Raw genomic sequence first — 27,202 nt, forward strand, 5'->3', positions numbered from 1 at the left:
TCAGTCTTATTTTCCTCCTACTTTGTTTCATTTGTAATATGAATTATCTCAGCTTTAGTAGAATTTTTCATTTATTCATTTATGGTTTGTGCTTCCTTTGGTTTAAAAAAACAGTCGTTTTTAAACCTATCCTTGATGTTCTCTTATGTTTTCTTCTAAATTTTTGCTTTTCATATTTCTGTACTTAATATATTTAGAACGTTGTGTGGAGTGTGAGGACGGCATCCAGTATTATCTTTAACTCCACATGGGTAGCCAACTACCCTAGCAACGTTTATTCATCAGTCCACTATTTCTCCAAAAGTTTGTAACACCATCTGTGAAACGTTATCAAGTTTATATCTATGCGTGGGTTTAATTGGCTTATTTACCTGCCCCTCTATTAACACCACACTAGCTCAATTATAATAACTTTGATCTCTAGTAGGGCAAATCTCCCCATGTCACTTCTCCTCCTCCTCTATAGTCTTGCCTATTCTTGACCCTTTGCTTTTACATACAAATTTCAGTATCAGTTTATCAAATGTAAAACAAAACAAACCAAACCCTATTCGGGGTTGTAACTGCAACAACTTGCTCACTACACTGAGGATAACCGACACCCTTATGACACTGAGTCTTCCCATTCAGAAACATGGTATATCTCTGCTCTGTGTTCTTCAGCAATGTTTCATAAGATTTCTCCCCTGGGGCCTTGTAGTATTTTGTTAGATTTCTATCAATAAAGTACTTTGAGTTTTGATGCTTTTGAGAAGGATTTTTTTTCCCACTGCTGTTTTCTAATAAATTATTTAATAAAAGTGCTACAGATCTCTGGAAGTCTGTCTAGCTTTTATCCAGCAATCTTGCTGAAGTCACTAATTTTACTACTTTCTCTATAGGTCCTCTTGAAATTGTCTAGGTAAAAAGTATACCATCTGCAAATATGGGTAGTTTACCTTTACAAGTTTAACGACTCTCGTTTTTCTTGACTGGGACTTTCATCACAATACTGAACAGTAAGTGACGACAGCCATTCTTGTCTTATTCCTGATTTTCATTTGAAAACTTCAAAATCTTCATGATTATGATATTTTCTGTAAATTTATGACAGGTATTCAAGAAGTTTGCTACTAGCGCTTGTCTTTATCTTGAATATTTTTATCATAAACAGACGTTGAATTTTATTAAATGCCATTTCTGTAATATTAATATAAGCATTTTTTTTCTCTCAATGTGGTAGGTGATTATAGTTTTTCTAATAGTGAATCATTCACACACAACCATACTTCATGATGTTTATCACTGAATTTTATTTACTAATATTTTATTAAGGATTTTCACATCCAAGTAAAATGAGACTGGTCTTTAGTTTTCTATTCTTATATTTTCCAAATTTGGTTTGTGCAAAGATACACTAGCCTCATCAAACAAGCTTTCCTTAAAAATTAGAAGCTATCTTTCCTTGAAGGTCAGGTAAAACCATTCGAGCCTAGGACTCTTTTGTTAGAACAGACTTAATTATCACTTCACTATCTTAATGGCCAACAGTTCCTTCAGGTTTTCTATTTCTTCTTGAGTCAGTTTTGTTTTCCAAAAGATGTATCACTTAAGTTTCCAATTTACTAGAATTTTATCAATTTCATGATTTTTTTTAAAAAATTGCTCGATCTGTAGTTAAATCTCATTTCATATTCCTAATTGTGTTTATCTGTGCTTTTTTTTAATCAATCTTGGTAGCATTAGTCTCGCAGGTCTTCTCCTAGAACTAGATATTTCTATTTTATTTTTGCTTTTACTATGTTTACTTTTGTTTATATCTCATAAGTTTATTCTGTGTGGCTATTACCTACAGAATTAAATACCCAGACTCAGAGAGCAGTAGATCAATTATCTCAGGCAAAAATGTATTTCACAAAGACTATAGCAAAGATTGAGAAGTATAAGTTAAACAAGGTCAACCAAAAAAAGCAGCTTTGGTTTTAGCTTTGTCCAGATGCTAGTCTGTCAGTCCACGGCAGTTGTTCTGAATCTATGATCTGTGAACCTAAATATTCCCATCAAGAGGCGAATTTTGGCATTACAGATTTACCAAATCTGAGTAGTGGAAGAATCTATTTATACAATCTCCTCTCAGAATGGCATTTGAGGCCCTACTTTCTTCTTTGCAGTGATGACTGCCCCTGTTATCAGGTTTTATTTGAGGTTCTTCAATCTCTTTCATCATATATAAAACCTCTTAAGCTCCCCTTTCATCCTCCCAGCACTAAACAGCATAGGAGTTCTCTCCAGTGACATGACATCATTCTTTAGTGAACAGACATTATTGAACTGTCCATTGTCTCTAGTTAGCTTTGGATAGGCCTCATAATCCTGCCTCCTACAGAAAGTTTCTCCCTCTAGAGCCAAAATGGTGAGGGGTTGGGTAGGGAGTGGGTAACTTGAGCCTGTGGACAAGCCACACGAATCCAATTTTGACTCCTCTATACGTCACACAGGATTCCCGTGCCTTGAAATTTAAAAGCAAATATTGTTTTGCCTTTACTTAAAAGACATAAAAAGATTCCCTCTTCCATACTCCTATGCCTAGGAATATATGAGCATCATTCCAGGCCTGTGTACCAAGGCCACCTATGTGGCCCACCTGCAGTTCAAACTGAGTTCCTACTCCTTTGAGTAAGGTCTGAAGTGTATAGTCCTGCCTCTAAAGAAAGAGCCGCTTTCCCACAAAGCCAGCTATACTCATCTGCCATGGTCAAATTCTCCACAGTGTAAGGCTTAAAAACTGTCACACAATCTCTGACAGAAAGTAAGTTGTACAACTACGAAAACAAACCACAGTGCAAAGCTCCAGAGTAAAAATCCCCCATTATTTGCTCTTAGTAGGGAACCATCAAAGCTGAAAGTCATCCACCCTGGCCCTAACAGAGATATTAACAATGTATGATTGTGTTCCCCTAAATTTTACTAACAGCCACAATATTTCATACACAATTCAACAAGAAAAACTAAGAATTTTTTTTCCCTAAGCTTGCAGCAAACTCATTTGGACCACAAAACCTGATCTGAAGTAGTATGAGTCCATTTACAGTCACTCAGAGCCCAAAAGAAATAAAGTGGAGTTCAGTCTCTACTTGGAATATAAACATGTCTTTCATTCCATTAGAAGAGAAAATTTCAAATGTGGATCATGTCTAACACTTGCATTATATCTGATTTTCAATATATCTATAAAATTTGCCACTTAAGGGAACTTTATAATGAGCTAAATGACAAAGACTTCTTGTAGTGTAAACAATCTTTCCTAATATCTATTCTTTACATTCTACTTTTGAATTCAGGCTGACTGATTCCAGCTTATTTTCATATGTGGCATTATCTATCACCTTTTACCATTTTGTGTTAATTTCTCAAATAGGCTGTCAGAACCCAATTAAGAAGTTTTCTCCTTGTCACAGTTTGGTCCCACCAAACAAGCAAAGGTGACAGGTATTTAGTCGTAATGCTTCAATAGACTGACAACTTCAAAAATGTGTAAATTAAAGGTATGAAGACAAAAAAGACCACAAGTAGTTCTTAAGTTTTTAAAAAAATTTTAAACAAAAACATTAAATGGATAAGGCCATGTAAAAATTTTTACAAATATTATAAGCCACACTGACATTTAAGAAGTGGCAGAACCTTTTTCTCCCAATGAATATTGACTACAAAAGGCTTACAGATAATACTGCTTAGATTTTCCACCTGGAAATTATCTTGGAAATGAAAAGATAATAACTAACTTCCATACCCAAAAGTTAATAGTAATAATGAAACAGCTTTAATATTAGGGAGAGTAAGCAACACTGTACTGTAGAAAATCTTCTTATACAACGTTTAGAACTGAAATCTTTCTTTCCTTTCAACTTTTAGCTAACAGTGCTTAGATTTAAGAATGCACCCTGGAGAGGGCATAATCATTTTCTCCACGTAGTAAAAATTACTGGGCAGAAAATACTGAAATACTAATTATCTCAGCACAACAGTAGTATATTTCACATTCTTTACTTAAAAAAAAAAACACACGCATTTAGAGTTTACTAAGGTAGAAACTTTATATGTGTAGTTTATCTGATTCTCATTATGCAATTCAACCATCTTAATCTGAGAACCCAGAGAACTTCATATCAACATTCTCCATTATATTCCTATATATCTGGAAATGTTTCACACATGGAAAATCACGGAAGAGGGTGAGGAGAGAGGAAAAGAAGGGAAAGGAGGAGGAGGGGGGAGACAACCAGAAAGAGGGAAGAGAGAGGGGGAAGAGAGAGGGAGGAAGGGAGAGGAGAGGAGGAAGGAAGACAGACTAGGGAAAGTCACCCAGAGGATGTAATGAGTGAGCTCAGTCTTACAGGACAGGCAGCAAGCGCTCCCCAGGTAGATAAGGATGGCAAGAGCCTTCTAAACAGGGCACAGGATAATGAGAAGCAAGTGTACATTATATTCAAGTAATCACATTATATTCAAAAATCACACTTTTTCCCCCCCCATCACTAACTAGTTATGTATGTATGAGGAAGTTTCGTGAAATAAGGTGCTAAAATTTGAATGTTTGCATCCCCCCAAATTTCGTATGTTGAAATTCTAACCCCCAATGTGATAGTATTAGAAGCTGGGGCCTTTGGAAGGTGGAGCCCTCATGAATAGGATTAGTGCTCTTATAAAAGAGACCCCACAGAGCTCCCTAGGCCCTTCTACCATGTAAGGACACAGTGAGAAGGCACTATCTACCACCCAGAAAGTAAGTCCTTGTCAAACACCACACTGACCTGCCAGAACCATGATCCTGGACTTCCCAGCCTCCAGAACTGTGAGAAATTTCTGTTGTTTCTAAGTCACCCAGTCTACAGTGTTTTGTTACAGCAGCCTGAATGGACTAAAGACATCAAGGTGGAAGAGACGACAAGGAACTGATCAAACAGGTCCATATACAACCCGAGCATTACATACAACACTTGAAGGAGAGATCACTGTAGAGCAGAGAAGCTGAAGCACTGACCACTGACCACCTCTCAGACACCATGTGGGAGGCAGGAACCCTGACCACCAGCTGGTTTGGCATAACAGCAAATAGAAACAATGAAACGAACCCGTTTTTCAGTCAGAGAGTTACCTGGCCAACAATTTAAGGTCACAGGGAACTCTATCCTGCTTTCTCCTCCAGCCCTGCTGCATTTACAATGATCACTTCCTACTTATTATTTCAATAATAAAACTTTCATGGATGGCTACCTTGCGCCGTTATAAGTGTACACAATTTTGAAGAGCTAAGTAAAGGAAAAGCCACGATGTAAATCCCTCCATGTTATATGGACTCAGGCCCCTTCGTATACTTGCTGATAGCCATGGGGGCAAGCCAGAGTTCCTCAATTGTGGGAGGAGGCAACCACAGCTACCACTCACTTCAGAGGGCCCTGGGGGTCCAGCCTGACTGTGCAGAGAGCTCTGTAAAGAGGAGGAAGGAGGAGGGGGAAAAGGAAGAAAGGAAGGGGAAGGGGAAGAGGAAGGAAGAAGGGACTGGGAGAGAGAGGACCAGCCTGACTGATGTGTAGAGCTCTGCATGGAGGCAGCAAGCTGGAAGCCCCCGCACAGAGCCCTTCCTCTCTGCTCCCTAGCTTGCTCAAATCATTTCCTTTCTCTGACTAACCTGCTAAGGAAAGAAGAGTGGGCCAAGTTTACACCACGCCTATCATCTATGAGTGCACAGGAGCATGCAATGAAGCCAGTTTAAAAAACATAGGCTGCCAGGCACAGAGAGAAGGGGAAGGCTGGTCTCCATTTTTCTTCCCAACATGCATGGAACAGAAGTATATTTAATACCTTACCCTCTTGAAGGACCCTCCATATCCATCTGTAATCATCACTGGTGTAACACCTTCTGTGCATGCTACACCATCAGATATGCACATAATTGTATAAGCGGAAGATAAGCTAGAATGCGAATTAAATTCCTCTATGGGACTTAGAAATTTTTAGAACAGAAAACTCTAGTCAAGCTAAAATCTTAGCAGTGCATAAAGGATTAAATATATTCCAAGGTGACTGAAAAAAAATCACAAAAGCAGAAAATCATCACTTACTAGCCTCATCAGAAATCATGCAGAGATTAAAGGCCATTGGGGAAAGAAAAATTTCCTCTCTGCAACTATTTCTTGTAATTTAAAAACTCAAAGCACTTACAAATCATCGCAAAATGGAAAGAGCTTGCTCAAAAAGGAGAGTTCTTGCAATAGAAAACTACAATTACGAAAATAATGTTTCCTAAACATTACGCTTTACATCATTATTTCTCCCCAATTTTGGAGCACTGGACTATTCCAAATCCACACAATCAGTGGGCACTCAAATGCTGGCTAAGTAGAAATAAAACAAATCTGAGTGCCATGCTGAAGGTGTCAGCCAGGCCTACGGAGTCCGTCTAAACTGCTCGAAAGATGATAAGTGTATCCCACAGCGAAAACATAATCTCATTAAATTAAATAACAATGTTAGTTTTAAGTTCTGTGATTTGAGAGGACATGCCAAACATTTGTAAACAATTAAAAATACACAAAAACAGTATTCTTGCTGTTAAAAATGTATACTCTTAAATACACCTAGACAGTAAATAAATTTTAAGGTATTATAAGCATGTATCTACTGATACCTCATAGAGAGATATACATGGGGAACCTTTGGGTTCTTCTAGGATGCCCCCAAAAATGATCTACCTTTTGTCACCTTCCTAAAATCACCAACAATCCTGGGAGGTAGGTACATTAGCATCTCTGTTTTACAGATGAAGAAAATGAAGTACAACAAGGTTAAGTAAGTTTCAGGAGTCACACAGATAAAAGGTGTTAGATCTGGAATTGCAACCTAGAGAGAAAGAGAGCAACTTTTTCTGCCTGTTTCTCCCCCGTGTTTAAACTCTATTTTCTCTGTGATGAAGCCTTCACAAGTCCTATAAGTCAGAGATTTCTAACCATTTTTGTACCAGGAAACTTTTGGCAGTTTGGTAAAGTCTCTGGATCTCTTCTCAGGATAATGCTTTTAAATACATTAAATTCAATTCACAGGATAACGAAGGAAAGCAGTTTTACTGAAATACAGCTATAAAAGTATTTTTAAAAACCAATTCATGCTATAGCAATTTATGTGCATCTTTAATAATTCACTAACAATATGTAATGAAGGGTTTAAAAGTACTATAGTTTCAGTGTAATTCATGAACATGAACAGTACTTCAAGATAGCTGCAATAAAATATGTGATACAAAAATACAAGTATTTTGACTGGTGATAAAGCCACAGATACTGCTAGCACCACTGTGGTTTATTGTCTACATTCATAATGTAAGCAAATGCTAAATTTCAGTTAGAGGTTAGTGAAAATAGAAGTGTGATGTTTACCCATCTGAGTTCACACATTCCCTGAATTCAATCCAGATTAAGAACCTCAGATGTAAATTGCAACTCATCAGTTTCTCTCCAAAACCATCTTTTTCTCTTCTAGCACTCATCATGTCCTTTCCTCACATCATGGCTGGGAACACCGGGAAGGTACCTTAACCCTTAATAGAATATCGAGTACTTAAGAGCAAGGTAGGACCCAGGCACCTGGAGGGCACCTGCACAGCACCTCACACATAGGAGATGGCTGAAGGTTTATAGGATAAATGCATACAAATTTGATATTATCCCCTTGGCTAAAAATAGGAGACATCTCCTAAACAGCTTGAAATATTTTTCAAATAGATGTCCTTCAAGACACCAAATCTTACCTCATCAGCTCAACCACTTTTAAGTAAAACTACCTTCACTAACCTGGATTTGTATGCAAAAGAATGTTCCTCCCAATGATCTTCTGAAAACAAGATTCCCCATCCTAGAGGTACCTTCAGTGACAAAAATGACTATTTTTTTAAACTGTAATGTGTTAAAGAGTAGGGACTATGTCTTTAGCGTGTTTTACGGGGTATCAAAAGAAAACAGGCCTTTCAATACATATTTTGAAAATGATTACTATAAAGGCAATTACACAAGCTAAACTAAAAATGTACTAGAAACAGATGATCAGTGACTATCTTAGCTAGTCTAGTCATAGTCTTGCATGTTTTACCTACTTTTTATGCTTTTGAAGAGCTTATTCTATCCACTTTTTTATGACCAAGAGAGGAAAAAGTTTTAAATATACTAAGATGAGACTAGCACCCATTGGGAGTGTGCTAACAAGGATAAATGCGATTCCTCTCAAGATCTCACCCCTGAAACCACAGACAGACAAAAAGCTTTAAAAACAGAAATTCAATCATAAAAAGGCCAAGAGTAAATCTGATACAACATATGTAGAGGAAATGAAGACTGACATTTAAATAAGCATAAAACTCCATGACTCTTTCAGTGTCCTAAAGAGTCAGGAAATGGGATTACTTACCCCTGAAAATTTTTAAAAAGTGAACAATGCTCACGATAATAGGAAATTTTTTAAAGGTTTTTTTGTTGTTGGTGGTGAGGAAAATTGTCTCTGAGCTAACATCTGTTGCCAATCTTCCTTTTATTTTAATTTTTCTCCCTAAGCCCCAGTAAATGGTTGTATATCCTAGTTGTTAGTCATTCTAGTTCCTCTATGTGGGATGCTACCACAGCAGGGCTTGATCAGTACACCTGTCCACACCGAGGATCCAAACCGGTGAACACCACCAGGCTGCTGAAGCAGAGCATGCAAACTTAACCTCTTTGCCACAGGACCAGCCCCTGGCAATAAAGGAAATTTCTAACTCTAAAATTAGGAAGAACTTTCTGCTACAAAAAGCCAATTCACATAAGATACCATTTATCTAATGAGGTAAATAACTATAGTTTTCAAAGAAACGTTACTTAACCTTAAGGTGTCAAGGTAATTTAAAGTAAAATAAATAAAACTAAGCAATCTCCTTAAGAAAGACATTTAAAGTTAAAGAGCATTTCCCTTATTAAAGCGCAATCTTAGGAAACATAATCTGTGACCACAGGGGCTCAGGCGTCAGAAAGCTGCAGCAGTGCACTGCTCAGAGATCCTCGAGGCGCTAACTCGGCAATTTCGCTGGAGGAGGTGGCGGCTTTACTGATTCTGAATATAAAGAACCAAGAGCGTCTGATAGGGCATCCAAAAGAGAGCGTGATAGTTACAAACACTCCCAGACGTGTCTAAACTCTTCCTGAATTGTTGCATCAGGCTAAAGAATAAGAAGTCTGTGGAGCCAGCCCTGATGGCCCAGTGGTTAAAGTTAGGCCCTCTCACCGCTTCAATGGTCCAGGTTCACTTCTGGGTCACAGAACCACACCACTTGTCTGTTAGCTGCCATGCTGTGGCGGCAGCTCACATAAAAGAACTAGAAGGACTTACAACTAGAATATACAACTATGTGCTGGGGCTTTGGGGAGGGCAAGAAAAGAAAGAGGAAGACTGGCAACAGATGTTAGCTCAGAGCCAATCTTTCCCTGCCCAAAAAAAAAAAAAAAAAAGACTGGCATAGCACAAAAATAAGTACCTCAGATATGGCAAGGCCCTACCTCTGCAGTGTGGTAACCCTAAATTGAGCACTCTCTCACTGGGTTTGGGGATTAAAGAATGTGACACAGAGGTAAATCAGATGTGCTTCTGCTCTTTGTGGCTACCTGCCTTGGATCAGATTTCCAGATCACTGGTCAAACTGGAGATCTGCAGTAAGTCTACTCCCCGTCAGCCCACTGTAAAGACACAACATCCTTTTGTAAGAATGGAGATGGAGAAGAAAAGAGAAGGAAAGAGTTAAGAGAGGTCTGGCCCTGTCCTCTGCCGCAAACTTGCTATGTGGGCTTGAGAAACTCATCATCTCAGTTTCTTTTAAAAATATATAAAGAAAGAAGAGGAAAACACTCAAACAAGATGATTTCCTCGGCTATCTTCAAGGAACAAAACTCTACAATCTATGAATTATCCAGTTTTCATGGCAAAACGGATGCCATCAAGAATGCAGACAACTCCACAAAACACACCGACAGGCAGCATAAAGCAAGCTGCCCCAAACAGAAATAGGAATCTCAGACACAAAAACACATTTTCCAGATGCTTACAGAATACTTAATTTGAAATGCCATCCGGAGAATTTAAGAAAACGTGATGTGAAATAAAATGGCTAATATCAAAAATAACAAATTCAATGTGATCTGCAGAGCTCAACGCAAATTTAAAACCTCACTGCTCATTACTGGGTACTGGATTTCATCTATGAATGTGTTGACCTTTTTTCCTACCCTCCTGCCACAGGCTGCCAATCTTGGTTTACTTAGCGATCATCAATTCACTATGAAAAAACAGGCCTTGTCCATGGCATTATTTCAAAGTTTATAAGAGATTTTGACAGGTCAAACATCCCTTGGAATATGAAAAGTAACATTCCATTCCAAAGTAAAATGACAAAGAAATTTTCATCGAAATATTTAAATATAGATCTGCCCAGCCCTTTTATCTCTAGCCTGCACACACAAGACTAAATAATACTCAGATTGTGCATATTAATTGTAAAAAAGTAAGGCAATAACATCAAACAAAACAACTACCTTAAGAGACTCTCAGGGGGCCGGCCCAGTGGCATAGCAGTTAAGTTCACATGCTCTGCTTCAGGAGACCAGGTTTCACCAGTTTGGATCCTGGGCACGGACCTATGCAGTGCTCATCAAGCCATGCCATGCCAGGCATCCCACATACAAAGTGGAGGAAGATGGGCACAGATGTTAGCTCAGGGCCAGTCTTCCTCAGTAAAAAGAGGAGGATTGGCAGCAGATGTTAGCTCAGGGCTAATCTCCCTCAAAAAAAAAAAAGGCTCTCAGTTTTCACAAACCATTTAACAACCGCACCTAATTTTCAAAAAAATATTAAGAGAGGAGGGTATAATATCTAGGAAAGAAGGGAGGTGAAGGAATGATACCAAACTGATTGCTGGTGGTAGGAAGTTGGCGATTATTCCCAGTTTCCTTGGGAAGAAGCCGACGACTAAAATCAAATTCCTTGGTGTTCTGAACTAGGAAGATAGAGGTTTTTTTGTTCGGTTTCTTTTTTTAACATGAATCTGTATAAAAATTTTTAAAAACATAGTCTGGAGATTTGTCCTGGAACTACAGTATCAAGCCACGCTCCTTTGTTGGTTCTTCACATTTTGGAGATGCGAGAGAATGCAGGTCAAGGGAAAGGAGAAGCGTAAAGAAACTAACTCTCGGAGACTGTGCACAACTGGAGGGAGCTTTAGAGGTCATCTTCGCCCTCCAACAGCGGGGGAAACAGGTCCACAGCAACGACATGAGTTACACCAACATATTCTACTCACGGAGCTCCTAATCCAAGAAGGGTGGTAGCTGGAATGAGGAGAGAAGGAGAAAGATGATGCAAACCACTGTCACCAATGATTTATGAACAAGAAAATCAAATCCAAAGGAAATAAAACGGGGTGCAGTCTCTACTTGTATATGAACATGTCTTTCACTCTACCAGAACAGGAAATGGATGAGTATCAAAGGTAAGGAAACTTACAAAAATGAAAAAGAGAAAAAAAAATTGAAAATAATTGCAGCATAAGAAGGGACTGGTAGTCTTCTTAGTGTATAAAGAACACATATAAATTAGTATTTAGAAGATGAACACCCACATGGAAAAATGGACAAATATATAAAATAGCTAATTCACAAAGAAATATGAATGACCCATACGCAAATGTTAAGCTTCACTAATAGTAAAATAGAAAGAAGTGAACCTAACAGCTGGCATTTTATGATAATACCATGTGCGAAGGGAAAAAATGGCATTCAGATTGTTTTGGTAGCATGAATTGTTACTATTTTTCTTGAGGGCATTTTGGTAACCCGTGTGAAGAGTTTAAACAACGGTCAGCTCCTAACACCCAGGAACACCACTTGCAGAAATTTATCAAAGATGAACCAATTTAAGAATATACATGATCACTTCAGCATTTATGAATAATTAAAAATGGAGAAAGCTCAAGTGTCTAACAATAAGAAGGAAATTAAAGAAAATTTGGATACAGGCTCAAAATGGTCTGCTAGGGAACTATTTAAAACCACGTTTATGGAGAATATTTGCTATTAAAGGATGATCATGACATAATAGGAAAAAAAGTTGACTGTAGTTTCATATGTACAAAAGAGAAGCACCAAACTGTTAATAGGAGTTGTTAATAGGTGTTGGAATTAGAGGTGATTTTTTTTTTTTAAAAAGATATTTTTAAAAAATTTTATTTTTTATAAGTTTTAGGATTACAAAAACTTTAGTATTTTTAAAACTAACATAAACATATATTACTTCTATTAAAAAGTGTTCTTAAAGTAATAAAGTAGAAAACTTCTGAATCCCAGAATTTAAAAATACATTTTAAGTTAAAGTATGCAATATAAGGGCTGAAACTATTTTGAAATGAAAATGAGTAATTTTCCCTCTTATATGAAATTTGAAAATAAACCCTGAAAATATACATATTTTTTTTTTAGTGAAGGAATTCTCATTTGTCTCATTAACAAAAAGGAAATATGAAAAGCAAATGGTGATGAGGGAAAACTTATTTCAATACCATTTTGGTAATACTTTAAAGATTAAATCCTTCTAACTCTCCTCCACTCTTTGGAAGCAGAAGAGAACATAAACAAAAGGAATAAGACTACACAGCCTTTGTGAAAGGTTGTGAATAAAGCCAACTCTCAAAAGGGGGGAAAAAAGCTCCAACACCCTTTTCTTTTTTTTTTTTCCTGCTTTATCTCCCCAAACCACCCCGTACACAGCTGTATATCTTAGTTGCATGTCCTTCTAGTTGTGGGATGTGGGACGTCACCTCAACGTGGCCTGACGAGCAGTGCCATGTCGGCGCCCAGGATCCAAACCCTGGGCCGCTGCAGCAGAGTGCACGAACTTAATCACTCGGCCACGGAGCCGGCCCCACCAACACCCTTTTCTTGCACAGTAAATTGAAAGCTTCTCTTATGCTGAAAGCAAGTAGTAAGCAATTATATACCATCTTCTGGAAATCTCCAAGAGAAAAGCCATTCCCTTTTCCACATGTCCGTTATAAATCACACTGTCATTGGTTATATCTGGATGAAATCCATCTGAATTTTGTGCAACAGAGCAGATACCTAACAGGAAGACCACTGTGGAAACTAACACGTTGCAATAAACCGATGGTTACCCATCACAGAATCAGCTGTAGTTTCCTAAATTGAAAAAACAAAAACACAAGCAAAAAAGTTACAGCCAGAAAGAAAACGCAGAAAACAAGCCAGATAAGACCAGAAAAAAAAAAAAGCAAGCAGAATCAGCATCCATCTTATGTCCTCCTCCAGAGAGTAAGCTCCTTGCAGGGGGAAAAAAAAAACTTGAAAGGCAAAAAGAAAACTTCAATTAAAATCAAAAGGTGAAGTTACAGCAGAATCTAACAACAATTAGCAACCGTAAAATGATCAAGACTATAACCGCCAACTTTTATTAGGTCGCTGTGTATGCTGCCTGCCATTTCTTTCTTCTTTTCGTGTTCCAGTCCTCTGTCTAGTTAGGCGGTTTAGATGCTCGGGTCCATTTTTTTTCTAACTATGCTAATTTTATGAGAAAAAGGTTGAAGTTTCAAAAACATATTTCTTCTTTATTGTTATTACTTTATAGGCCTGTATTTAAACCAAACTTAAGACATCTTATAAAAAAAGACATGATAGTGCTCGCTTTGGCAGCACATATACTAAAATTGGAACAACACAGAGAAGATTAGCATGGCCCCTGAGCAAGGATGACACGCAAATTGGTGAAGCGTTGCATATTTAAAAAAAAAACAAAACAAAGAAATGATAGAAATTACAGTCATATGAAATCATTATCTTCACAGTATATCCTTCTATATAACAGATTAAATAGTATTCACAGTAAATATTAAAACAGACCTAGATATGGACATACAAAGACACACGCACACACGCCCAAGTGGGCACCACATATAAACACCCAGAAAGATCCAATCCTGTCATGATCTTGTTGAAATTCTCTACCTTTTAAAATAATAAACGTACCATGAAGAAATGTTTTTGGTCAAATAAGGTAGGAAAAAAAGTATTTGGAGTCACATACTAAGATCCCAGGTATTAAAGAGACGTAAAGTAGACCAAAAATCAGAAGGTACAACCAATATAAGAACAGACAGACAACTCTTAACTGTTTGTAGAAAACATAAACCTACAACCAAGAAAGAAAAAGCTATTCATAAAATCATTAAAGAAATAGCATTTATGAAGCTAAAAAAATATCCAACAGACTTTGAAGGTACTTGTATCCCCAGAGAATGAAGATGTATTTTTAATTTAATTGGCAACACATATTTAGTACAGCTTTACATATATGTGTATGCATGTGTGTGTGTGTGTGTGTGTGTGTGTCTCCACAGTTAGAAATGGCCCTCACAGCTAAAGTCAACTAAACCTGATAAATGAGAAAATCACCACTGATAGATTAATAGCTGAAAACAGTTGTATATAGCAAACAATATATAACATCCCTGGAAAAACAGACTTCAAAAGACATAAGCAGCCAAAAAAGAACAGAGTACTAGGTTGGGGGGAAAAAAAAAACAGCAGCCGCCCAACCATGCTTCTGAAGGATCTGCCATCTTGAAGGAAATACAAAATCATGAAATTGAGAACAGTCACAATTAAAAGAAATTCTATAGCAATACGGAAATTATACTGGTAGAAAAATAGAATTATGGGAAAATAATAAAGGACAAAATAGACAGTTTCTACATAGAGCAATAAGTGCTGAAATAGTCAACAGTATTTGCTGAATGTGTTTGTGCACTACATACTGGGCACACAGTGGTAACCGGGACAGAAATGGCTCCTTCCTGGAACATTATACTCCAGAAGCTTTACGACCTAAGTCAACACATTTCTTAAATTACAGTGTGAATCAAAAATCAACCAGGTGCAAGTTCAAAATTCAGATGCTCCATCCTCAGGAATTGATTCAAAAGGTCTTGGGTAGAACCTAAGAATATGTTTTTAATAAGCTTTAATACAAAGAGTGAGGTTTTAGCTCTGCTGTTAATTAGCTACACAGCTTTGGGCACAAGTCACTTAATTTCATCTCACGGATGAGAATTCTGTTGAAAAGGTTTATTCTAAAGAATAAAAGTACTTCCTGAAGTGCTTTGCACAGTTGTATTCAAAATGGCAATAATGAAACAGCTGTGGCATACCAGAAAGAGTGCCAAAATCTGGATTCACATTTAACTTAGATGCTAACAAAATACATAACAATGGACAAGTCATTTAACCAGCCCGGTGGCATAGCAGTGAAGTGCACACGTTCCGCTTTGGCGGCCTGCAGTTCGCCAGTTGGGATCCTGGGTGCAGACATGGCACCACTTGGCAAGCCATGCTGTGGTAGGCGTCCCACATATAAAGTAAAGTAAGATGGGTACAGATGTTAGCTCAGGGCCAGTCTTCCTCAGCAAAAGAGGAGGATTGGAAGCAGTTAGCTCAGGGCTAATCTTCCTCAAAAAAAAAAAAAAAAAGAAAGAAAGAAAGATAAAAGTTAGGTATTTTTGGTAAGCTATAAAAAAAATACTAGATAAAGGTAATAATGAATAGTAGAGACCACCAGCATTGTTAGTCATAGCAAAGTATACACAATTATTATAAAAAAGGGAAAAGACTTTTGTGGGGAAAAAAATTACCTTACTTGTTTTTCCAACAAAATATACTTACTTATTGAAGTATGCCATGTGGGAAAGGATAAATCCCCAAATGTTAATCATGAATGTAGTTTCCAAAAACACGTTACTAATATCAAAAATCTTACCACCACATTGAGCGTAAGACAAGTGGGATATAGTCTCACGAGTAAACACTGGCTGGAAATACTATCCAAAGAACAGAAAACTCTTGGTCACCTAGTCCAACCACCTCATCAATACTTACATCTCTCCAACTATCCTAGCAAGTAATTATCTCTAACAGTTGTAAGAGAAGCATCTAGGGAGCTTCACCACCACCCCCCAGCCCTGGCCCCAGCAAGATTTGCCCTGAGCTAACATCCGTGCCAGTCTTCCTCTATTTTTCAGTATGTAGGCCACCAGCACAGCATGGTCACTAACAGAGCAGTGAAGGTCTGCACCCAGGAAGTGAACCCAAGCCACTGAAGCAAAGCGTGCTGAACTTAACCACTAGGCCACTGGCACTGGCCCTGGGGAGCTTTTAAAAGTACAGATTCTGGGGCTGGCTCACCGATTAAGTTTGCATGCTCCGCTGCGGTGGCCAAGCGTTTCGCTGGTTCGGATCCTGGGTGCGGACATGGCACCACTTGTCAGGCCACACTGAGACGGCATCCCATGTGCCACAACTAGACTATGTACTGGGGGAATTAGGGGGGAAAAAGCAGGAAAAAAAAAAAAGAAGATTGGCAACAGTTGTTAGCTCAGGTGCCAATCTTTGAAAAAAATAAATACAAGTACAGATTCTGAAATTCTGATTCAGTAAGTCCCAGGCAGAGCTCTGGGACCTGCTTGTGCAATATGACTCCCAAGTGATTGTGAAGTAGAGCCAGCATCTGGCCGCCAGTGATGCTGCATGCACTCACCAGCCCATTCTGTATCTGAGCAGCGCGACCCAACTCCAACAATGTTAGCTTGAACTCTTCTCCGCTACAGTTTCTGCCTTAGTCCTAGTTTTACTCTTTGGACCACATACAACACAAGCCAAATCTGTCTCCAGCCTAAACATCCCCAGTTCCTTCAATAACCCACATATATGTTTTAAACCTAACCCTAAATTTGTCCACATCTTTTTACTTATATATGGTGCCAGAAGAGAACACAATCCTCATGTAGAATACAATGGGATACTCTCTCCTTTATTAGAGTTACAATGTTTCTGTTAACACAGCTTAAGTGTGCCTTTTACTGGCCACATATTATGATTACTTTGTTTAAATACACTTATTTTGGAAAAATTTCAGATATACACAAAAGTTGCAAAAATAGTAAGGAGAGGTCTTTGCCCAATTTGTTTTCCTCATGTTAAGATGTATAGTGCCATGGTACATTTACCAAAACCAAAAATTAGCTATTTTAAAAATTACATCTTTTTATAGAAATTATTTTCCTGAGCCACATTTCCTTCATCCCAAACACAGACTTTGGCTTTTCTTTTACTACATGGTGCAAATAAAGGCTTTTATATTTCATCTTTTACGATTCAGGGCAAGATTTCATCTTGCAAGACTTTGACTCAAAGACTTAGTCTTTGAGTCTTGCAAGATGAAATGTAACGTCTTAAGATTTTTGAGGTCCCATACTTGTTAAAATACTCTGAGTCAAGGTCCTACTAGACTACATCCACTATTGCCACCAGATTTATGCCATACACATATTTGGTAAGCAAGGCTTCTGTATGTTCATCCTATTCAACATGCCGCTGCTTGGGGTAACATAAACCCCTCTCAGGTTGCAGTAAGTAACTTCTGAGACATACCGTCAATGAATGACAAATCTAACCAATTACCTATACATCCAGTTACTTTGTTTTCATGCAAAGATATTCTCTGCGTCAGGGAAGTTCAGACACATTGTATCTCCACATTCTCATTTTATACTCATTTAATATACATTTGCATGGTCTGCTTCTTCAGCTGAAAGGTTTAGAGCATCTGCACCACGGAAGGAATCCATTCCCTAAATGACTCTGAAATGCTTAGGAAAGAAGGGAACTCTCTGAACATCTATTGGCAACTCACTCAAACAGTTAATGACCATGTGTGAACACCTGTGCTCACAGAAATCCAGACAATTCCTCACTAGTCACAAACAAAAACCAGAAGAAATAGCAAGGTGCTATAAGTAGTATTATTCCTTCTGGAAGTAAAGAGAATTCAATTTATCCTCTTGAAATTAGTTACTGGCCTTAATTATTATAACTCTTAGGGAACAAAGTGGCACAAGATACGAATTTATTATTGAGATCCTGATTACAAAGGATAGTTTAGACATGTGGACCCAAAGAAAGCTACACTCAGCTATATTAATCACTGCCAGATGATATTTTTTCTCAACAGTTTACTTCTCAAAAGATGTGAATAATTTCCAATTCTGTTTATGTCTCAAAACCAGGCTGTGGAATTGGAGGTTTTAAATTGCAAAATAGAATTGACAATGCTTTCAGGAAGGTGGTCAACTCACAGCCTTCCTATCACACCAGTGAGTTGCTTAAAATGAGAAAGTCATTTAAAACAAAAACCTTTAAGGAAGCATCAGAATGCCAAAACAAAGCTCTTCAAACTTACCTCATAGTAACTCCGAACTGCATTGCAAAACGCTTCATCGGCTACAATTTGGGTTTCCCCGTTGAGGAAGGCCTGGAACCGTTCTTTGAGTAACTGCAATTGCTGCTTGTTAAGCTATAAGAAAAAGAGAGATTTAGTTGAAAAATTACCCAATCCATGAAATGTAATGACTCTTGAAAGTTATATTTGGCTATATGTTTATTAGATTTGACACCTAGAATTAACTTTATGGTAAATAAAAGCTAAAAAAAATCCTACTATTTATACTTATGGCTCAATTGTAAATGTTTCCAAGTCACTTCCCCACACCCTCTGGAATCCTGATATTGCAACGAAATCCAAATTTCTACCCTGGACAGAATTCCTGTGATTACTCTCCAGGCCTGCTTTGCACAGACAGAAAAAAACTAAAATTTGGATGAGTTTACTTGTGCAAGATTTCCAACTGTCCTGAACAGAGAGGACAGAGACAACAAGCGCTCTTAGAGATGAGCGGACAACTATCAGCCCTGGACAAGAGGAACAGGAAGGAAGACTGCAAAGGACAGAAGGACCCTGAGAAAGAATCCTCTAGAAAGCACATCTGTCAGATGCCAAAAGTTTGGATTGCATGAACAAATATGTTTGTTCAACGCCTGAGTTGAGATAAAGAGATAAGGAGGAGACAATCCAAAAGAGAACAGACATGCAACAGGCAGGCAGTGAGTGCATCTTGAAATGTGTTGTGGGAAGAGCTGTGACCCAGGCAGAGCACTGCAAGTTTACAAGCACATTTTTTCCCCCTGGGTCTAGCTACCGTAATTATTACTGAGGGTGGGTTAGACATGAACTGTTACTTACCAACCTATCTTCTAGTCAATCAACTATAAGCGGAATCAATTACGCACTTAATTTGTAGGGCCCTGTACAAAATGAGAATGAGGAGCCCCTTGTTTAAAAGGAAAAAAAAAATCAAGAATTTCGGGACAGCAGTGATAAAGCATTAAACCAAGAATGGGCCCCTTTGAGCATGAATCCCTGTGCAAGGGCACAGGCTCATGCTCATAAAGCCAGCCCTGACTACAGGAGCATCAGTTTCACTAGAGGTAGGACAGAGGTCATGCAGAAGCTAACTGGACAGAGAACAACATAGTCTTTCAGACAACACAACAAATCTCAAGATGCATAAGGAACAGGAAAGGAGTGATCTTTCCATTTCATCCGATCCCCATCAGACTATTAAAGAACTCAGTCCAGTTCTGGATTCTACAGAGATATGTAAAGCATTTGGAAACATGCTGAGGATAAAATGATTCAAGGATTAGAAAGACTAAACAAACTGGTATGATTTGGCTTCGAAAAGAAAGCTGATGTGAAATAAGGTTAAATCTGTTCAAAAGGCTTATTAAAATAACATTCAAATATAAAGAGACAAGCTCTTTCAAAAAATGGGTTTTATTTAGGAGTCTAACAAACACGACAGTAAAGAAACTGTCGCTGGTAGTAACAGATTGATAAAGAAGTGCCCTATTGCACTCCAGTGTAAAAACAATAACAACAACAAAAACCTCTTGCCCTGAGCAGTGAAGAGAGAAGACCATTCCATTTCTTTACTAAGGTTATCTCCGTTTTAGGGAAAGTTAACCAAGCTGAAATGCAGGAACGACACTATTACATTACATTCTCCGTTTCTATAATAGGAAGAGAAAACAAGGACCTTTTGTGTGTGTGTGTACTAGCAAGGCAAATTAAGTCCACGGCTTTAGCTCTCACAAAAGGCACCAGATGGAAAAAGGACAGCAATTGCTGAGAGCAAGACAGCTGAGAACACTTTAGTTGCCAAGCCCTGGGAACTGCCAAGAAGGGCTTCAGCTTGCAAACCAAGTGTCCAGGTAAAATGGAAATGTATGTGGGAATGACAATGAACCGGAGGGAACCTCAATGATCATTTGTCCCAACTCCCTTATTTGATAAAATAAATATCATTCAAAAACCAGAACCTGTGGATTTCTTCATGTCTTTTAAAAATTCCTGTAAATCTTTGTAATTTCTAATTTACCAGTGTTTAAGTTTAGCCATTGTATCAATGACTTACTTTTTGGTGATTATGGCATGGAAAATTCATGAATACATTCAAGGAAAGGAGATATGAGCAAACTCTCTTCTTAGAAACTCCAACAATATTGGTATAGTTCACAAAACATGCCAGAGATACCTGGCTAAATATAAGGCTTCATCTTTTTTATGAATAAAAATTACTGCAGTTATATTTAAGACAAAATAACAGCAAATATTCTAGTGATAAAGTCAATAAATGGATACTTTATTAATATGGAGAAGAGGTCTACATTTCCACATAAATGATATGAGGAAATTAAATTTAAAAATCTGGCAGTGGGGATAGCTGTCACAAAGCAGAGTTCTCTAAATGCTATCAGCATTATTTTAAAAAACTGTATTACATACATCAACAGATAGAGAGACCAATGGAATAGACCCAAGAAATAGACCCAAATATAATCAGAACTGTACTATAAAATACCTTTATGGTGCCTCAAATCAATAGTAAAAAGTGGTCTAGTCAATCAATGGTGTTAGAATAACTGGGAAGCCATGCAGAAAAAAATCACATTGGACCATCACACACACTGTTACAGTCAAAATGGACTAAAACTTCCAATGTTTTAAAATTTAAAAGATGTAACCATAAAGGTACTAAAAGAAAAAAATGGGAGAATCCCTTTAAACATCACATGAGACAAACCTTCCTAACCATGAATCAAAATCCAGAAGGCATAAATTTAATTGCATAAATATTAAAAATAAATTTAGCATGGCAAAAAATACCATAAGCAAAATCACTGGAAAAAAGACTAACAAGCAAAAAAAGAAAAAAATAGAATTCATATCCTAAAGAGGTAATTTTCAAACACATAGATCCTAGAAATTGATAAGAATATGACCAATAAGCCAATAGAAAAATGGACAAAATGGATATATTCATTCATAATTTAAAAAACGCAAATTAAATCTATAGGAGAGAAGAAGGTTTCTGAGAAGATGGAGGAGTAGGAAGCACCAAAAATCTGTCTTCCACCTAGACAACAACTGCGTTGACAGTTACATTTTTGTAAAAAAAATATTTTGTAACTCTGGAGTCTATTAAAGGCTTACAACTTAGAAAGGAGGGCTTGAATGGAAATTGAATTTGGTCAATTTCAGCTCTTAGCCCTATAGCAGCTGCCCATACCCCAACCCCTACCCCTTAACCCTGAGACAGCAAAAAAATTCCAGCAACCTAAATTTTCAAAAATATAAGCCACCACTCTCATAGAAAAGGGGCAACAGGACTTGTATTTGAATTTCCTTCCATTTGTAGAGAGAAACCATGGAAGAAGGATGGCTATGGGAATTGGACAGATGGAAAGGAAGGGTAAAAGAGTTTTCAGCCTATACTGCTTTATTCATTTTAGGTTTTAAATCACAGGACCCTTTTTATCAACTCAAATTTTAATTAGATTTAAAATAAGCTATAATAGCAGCTTTGAACAATTATGATCCACGACAGTTTAAATCTGATCATCCTGCAAGGAGAATAGACAACAAACCGACTGACTTTTTCAAGTCCCCTCTCATGTAGAAGAGTTGAACTTAACCGCATCCTTTTTTTTTTTTTTAACATTTGAAGATTGAAGATTTCTAAGAAACTTAGGGGGTTTTTTGGGCTTTAACATGAATTGTTTTGTTTAAAACAGGGATCCATCAAAGGCGATGAACTATCAGGGTAAATGTTCCAGAGCACGGGACAGATGAAAAGTAATACTCACTAGCATCTCTCATGAGACTAAAACATAAGGACAGCAACACACCCTTCTAATCAATGCATTAATCTTTCACAATCCATACCAACTAGTCTCTAAGCCTCCATTTGAGCCTAAAACTAACTAACACACACACACAGCTACTTTATTCCCTCACAATGAAACCAATGCTAATTTTGGACAGCTATCAAGAATTGAAACCTGCTTCCTGATGACTTTCACACAAACCTAGTTACAGGCCGTCAAAGACAAAACAGACTAAACGTTAACTTTCCTTCCTCAACATAGTTCAGGAACTTGAAGACATGTACCAGATTATTTGTGAGTCTTCTCTACTCCAGAATAAACTTTGCTGATTTCCCCAATGTCCTCAGGGTACTCTCCAATTTGTCCATAAATTAAGCATTAAATAGCTTTATTTAAGTTTTATTTAGGAAAGTATAAAAAAGCACTTTGAAAGCTATAACATTAAACAAATGAAACTCATTACAAGAGCAACGTCCCTCCTAAAATGTACTGGGTAGACTGATCGTGATTCTCCTAGGATAGTGTGGCCAACAGAGACAAGTGGGAGGATCACTTCCCACATTCTAAGCATTCCATGTCTATTAACTCAAACTAAAAGCAAATTAACTCTTCTTGGCAGTCACATCAACTGACTCACATCGTGCTTATAATCAACAAAAATTTCTAAAACGTTCTTACACGTGCTTCACTAAGCCATGTTTCATCTTGCTAGATTTATTTGGTCCATTGTTCCAGTTGATTAAGAGTTTTTTAGAATTCTAATTCCTTCACCCAATGACCCAAGAGCTTTCCTAGCTTTGTTATATCCGCTAACATAATACGGTATTATCCATAGTCCTCATCCAGGTCATTATAAAAAACCTTCATCAGTTCAGGATTAAGAAGGAAGCAGGAAATCTGTCATTACGTGTAATGATCCAGTTTGACACAACTAATTAGCATTCTTTGGGGCAGCTGATTTTATTATTATTCAGCCTCTATTTTAGCTTTGCTCATATATGGTCCTCACACTAGCCTATTTAACCATGAAGGAATAAAATATTTTTCAAAAATAAAAATTTAACTAGCAGCAATTATCTAATGGGAATTTTAAAAGTGCTTTTTATATGAAAATAAATTGCAGATACTTGACTAGAACATAAATATCCATGAAATACCTAAACACAACCAAGAGATTAGCCTTATAAAAAGAACACTTCCAGGGGCTGGCCCCGTGGCCAAGTTCGCGCCCTGCACTGCAGGCAGCCCAGTGTTTCGTTGGTTCGAATCCTGGGCGCAGACATGGCACTGCTCATCAAACCACACTGAGGCAGCGTCCCACATGCCACAACTAGAAGGACCCACAGAGAAGAATATACAACTATGTACCAGGGGGCTTTGGGGAGAAAAGGAAAAAAAGAAAAAACCACTTTGAACACTGACAGTTAAAGCTAAATTTTATAAATCCTAGCTGGCAGTGATAATTTATCTATAATAATAACCACCACAGGAAAAAAAAAAAAACTTCTAGAGTTGAGATGTTTTATGTTTATTAGGGTTTTTTTTTTTAATGTTCAAATTAGATTCTAGTCTTTTCATTCGAAGTCATGATCAACTGAAGACTAATGCCAAGATCTTGGACTACAGCAGGAGACCAGCCATTATGCTACTCAGGAACCTGGCAACCACTGCTGTGCAGAGCCTGCCCTGACCTGTGGTCCCCTCATCACAAGTCCTGATGCTCATGGTGGGGGCTGCATGCCATCCTGGTGAGTAAAGGCGATCACCGTCAGATTTCACAGCAAAGTGGCAGGTGAAAGTGGGTACTGTACAGTGGGTACTGTAGCTCCAGGACTGGAGGGTGAGTGGGTGAGGTTGTGTGCATATACCTCCAAGAGAGGTAGAGAGACTTTCTTTCAAGCAGGTAAAAGGGTTTACTCCAGGCACAGATGGTCTCTGAGATGAACAGCATAGCTTTAATGCTTCTTAATGAGATGTAGTAAAAGATATTAATGGGAAAAGACTGAAGGATAGGTGCTATCTTCTTTTTCCCTTACGACACTCTGGCAAAAGATCTACATAAAACCACTGGGGCAAAAAAATCAGCACCTCCCACATTTCTGAAACAATAGACCTCCCCAAACCGCGTATCAGAACAGAATAACACAGGGGCTCTGGCCACGTCTCATACATTACAAAATCCTGTGGGAGGCATTGCTATTAATAGCTTTTTATCCGAATAACTTTTATTGCCCCTTTCTGTAAGCACAGCTATTTGAGACAGTGAATATGCCCATCTGAGTCTACAATTACCAGCCTCACTTGACCATGCACATGGTCAAATGATTAAGTTAAGGCCAATGAGATATAAGTGAAAGCGTATGTGACTTCCAGGAAATCATAAAAAGTAGATGAAGCAAACACTTTTTGCCTGTTTCTTTCTTTCCTCTTTTCCTACCAGCTGGAATTTGATGTGCTAGCTGGAACTGTCAGCTTGGCCCATAAAGATGATGGAACAGCAAGATAAAGGGAGCCTGAGCCTCCTCCCAGTGTGGAGCAGCCATTGCAGTGCTGGACTGCTACCTCCCACCATCCTTTATGTGAGAGAGAAATAAGCCTTCGTATGTACAGATCACTCTTACTTGGGGTTGACTGGTGATATGTGACTGAACAAAATCCTAACTGATACAGATCCCAGTGAGATGCTCAACCAGGGGAAAATGCCATAATACTACCGTCCCTTGCTGGTAAAGTGTATCTTAATTTATTCCAAAAAAATATTCTTTCTGTAATGTTATTTTATGTGAAAAACTCCTTATCCAATGAACTTACCCCATTGAACAATGAACACCAGAGTCCACATGCCTGAGGTACATTAAAAATAGTTATTTTGGCAGACTGAAATCTGTTATCCCACCGTATTGAAAGAGGGGATGAAAAAGCTCCAAATATGCAAATACATCTTTAACATATTTTAGAATAAAATGTATATTAAGTGATGACTAGAGAACAGCAAAGTCCCATTGCATTGTGGACAAATGGGCTCTGGGCAAGGCTTACTCAGCCACTAAGTGAATTACTTCTATCCATATTCTCATCAACCTCTTAGTCGAATTCAAGCCTCCGCAAAATTATTTGCTATTATGGGACTGTCTTGGGGGAGGGGTGCTGCTGGTAATACTGAAACTAGCAATGCCAAATCCATGAATTCTATGAATTTCCTCGCTGCACTGTACTTAACATGTTCTACGCATGTCTCATTAAATCTTCCTCCATCTCCTATAAAGCATTTATCCTCATTTTACAAATGAAGTTAAGCTCAAAGAAGTTAAGCATCTTGCCTAACTTCATATCTATAAGAGGCAGGAGCAGAATCTGAACCAGTGTCCCGATCTAAAGCCTACATCCTTTCCAATACCCATATTATTCTGTTTCCCTTATAACCACACATTTCTTTCAAGGGTAAGTGTTCATCCTTTCCGATGTGTTATAGACAGCTTATATGTATTTGATTAAGTCCCCCACTAGAATAAAATTTGCCTTAGAGTAAGAACTTGATTTTAGCTCACAGCTCTAATTCCATACTACAACAATGCCTAGCACATAGAATGTTTTTTTTTTTAAAGAATAAATAAACAAATGTCAGTTGGTTGCTATAAAACTACTGCTTACTAGCATCCTAGGTACTAGCATCACAGGTACTCTCATGCTCACCTGCTCCCACAAAAATGTTGGTTTATCATGCAATTATAAAAACTCACGATTACCTCAAACCACCAAAATGGCTGAGAAGACAGCCTCTCAGATATTTTCAGCTATTTCATGAATTAGTAAAGATATATATAACTAATAGGGCAGCAGAGTGAGTAATTAAGGGCACAGGCTCTAGTGTAAGACTACTTCTGCTACATTCAAGATTCCCCACAATTTGCAGGGCCTTCAGCAGGTCACTTAACCTCAGTGCCTCAAGTTCTTACCTAAACAATGAGGACAGTAATAACACACATTTAATAGAGCTGTTGCAGTAAATAAGATAGGGAAAAGTACTTAACCATACATTAACGCTTTATAATTGCTATTATTTTAGAAATACACGGTGGTTTTATTTCAGCGACTGCAGAAGTCAGAGACAAAAACCAATCTTAAGATGGATGCATATGAACAATTGACTGCCCAGAGCTGTGCTGTCCAATACACATGGCTACTGAGCACTTCATATGTGGTTAGTCGAGTTGACATGTGCTCCAAGTCTAACCCACATACCAGATTTCAAATACTTGGTACAACAAAAAGAATATGAAACATCTCACTAGTACTTGCATATTGGTTACATGTTGAAAAACATCTTGTATATATGGGGTAAAATAAATTATTAAAATGACTGTTTAATATGGCTACTAGAAAATTTTAAGTTACATATGCAGCTCACATTATATTCCAACTGGATGATGGTCAAGCGTCCCTTGAAGACACAGATGCACATAGCCATGCTGCACCCTGAAACTCACACTCACACCCTCACTCACAACAGCAGGCCCCACAGTTTATAAGCTTGTGGCAAAGCCCTGTGATATGACCAACAGAAGAGAAACTGAACAAGAGCCAAAATGCAACACCTAAGTATTTGCTTAGTGTTTTCCATTGTCAGAGAGTAAAGTAGGGTTATTAGTTCCATGTTATGGATGAGAAAACAGAGGTTAAGGTACAAAACCAGTTAGGTCATAGAACGAGGATCCTAACATAAGTCTCCTGAATCCAATTCCACAGCTTTTACCCTATCACTACATGCCCCTTCTATCCCACTGCCATGTTCTTATTTGACTATGTCTTCATTTAGCTGAGTCTAACAAGAGACAATCAAATGAAGTGCTGAGTAGTTATTCAACAGGACTGTTTCATGTTCCTGAAAGTGGTGATAGGTAAGAAAGAGAAATGGTGAGCCTTCTTGGTCATTATCCTCAAAATCTGCTTTAGAATCCTCTTATTCATTGACACATCATTTCAGCCACCACTCTGAGAGTGGAACGAACCTATGATAATAACCTTTAATG

General features: G+C 37.9%; 1 protein-coding gene and 1 non-coding gene across 4 annotated transcripts in view; one reads left to right on the forward strand and one right to left on the reverse strand.

Annotated features, from left to right (window-relative positions):
* Window positions 1-27,202, reverse strand: part of CADPS2 (calcium dependent secretion activator 2) — a 495,748-nt gene that overhangs the window by 352,856 nt on the left and 115,690 nt on the right. For all 3 annotated transcript variants that reach the window (XM_046669954.1, XM_046669956.1, XM_046669955.1), the window contains exon 2: window positions 18,346-18,459. In XM_046669954.1, coding sequence (XP_046525910.1) covers window positions 18,346-18,459 — 114 coding nt within the window. The remainder of the gene's footprint in view (window positions 1-18,345; window positions 18,460-27,202) is intronic.
* On the forward strand, window positions 13,733-13,839 carry LOC124244289 (U6 spliceosomal RNA). The gene has a single exon (XR_006889939.1). It is a non-coding gene; the product is annotated as a U6 spliceosomal RNA (small nuclear RNA).

The sequence above is a fragment of the Equus quagga genome, chromosome 8 (genome assembly GCF_021613505.1).
Source record: "Equus quagga isolate Etosha38 chromosome 8, UCLA_HA_Equagga_1.0, whole genome shotgun sequence".
NCBI lineage: Eukaryota > Metazoa > Chordata > Mammalia > Perissodactyla > Equidae > Equus > Equus quagga.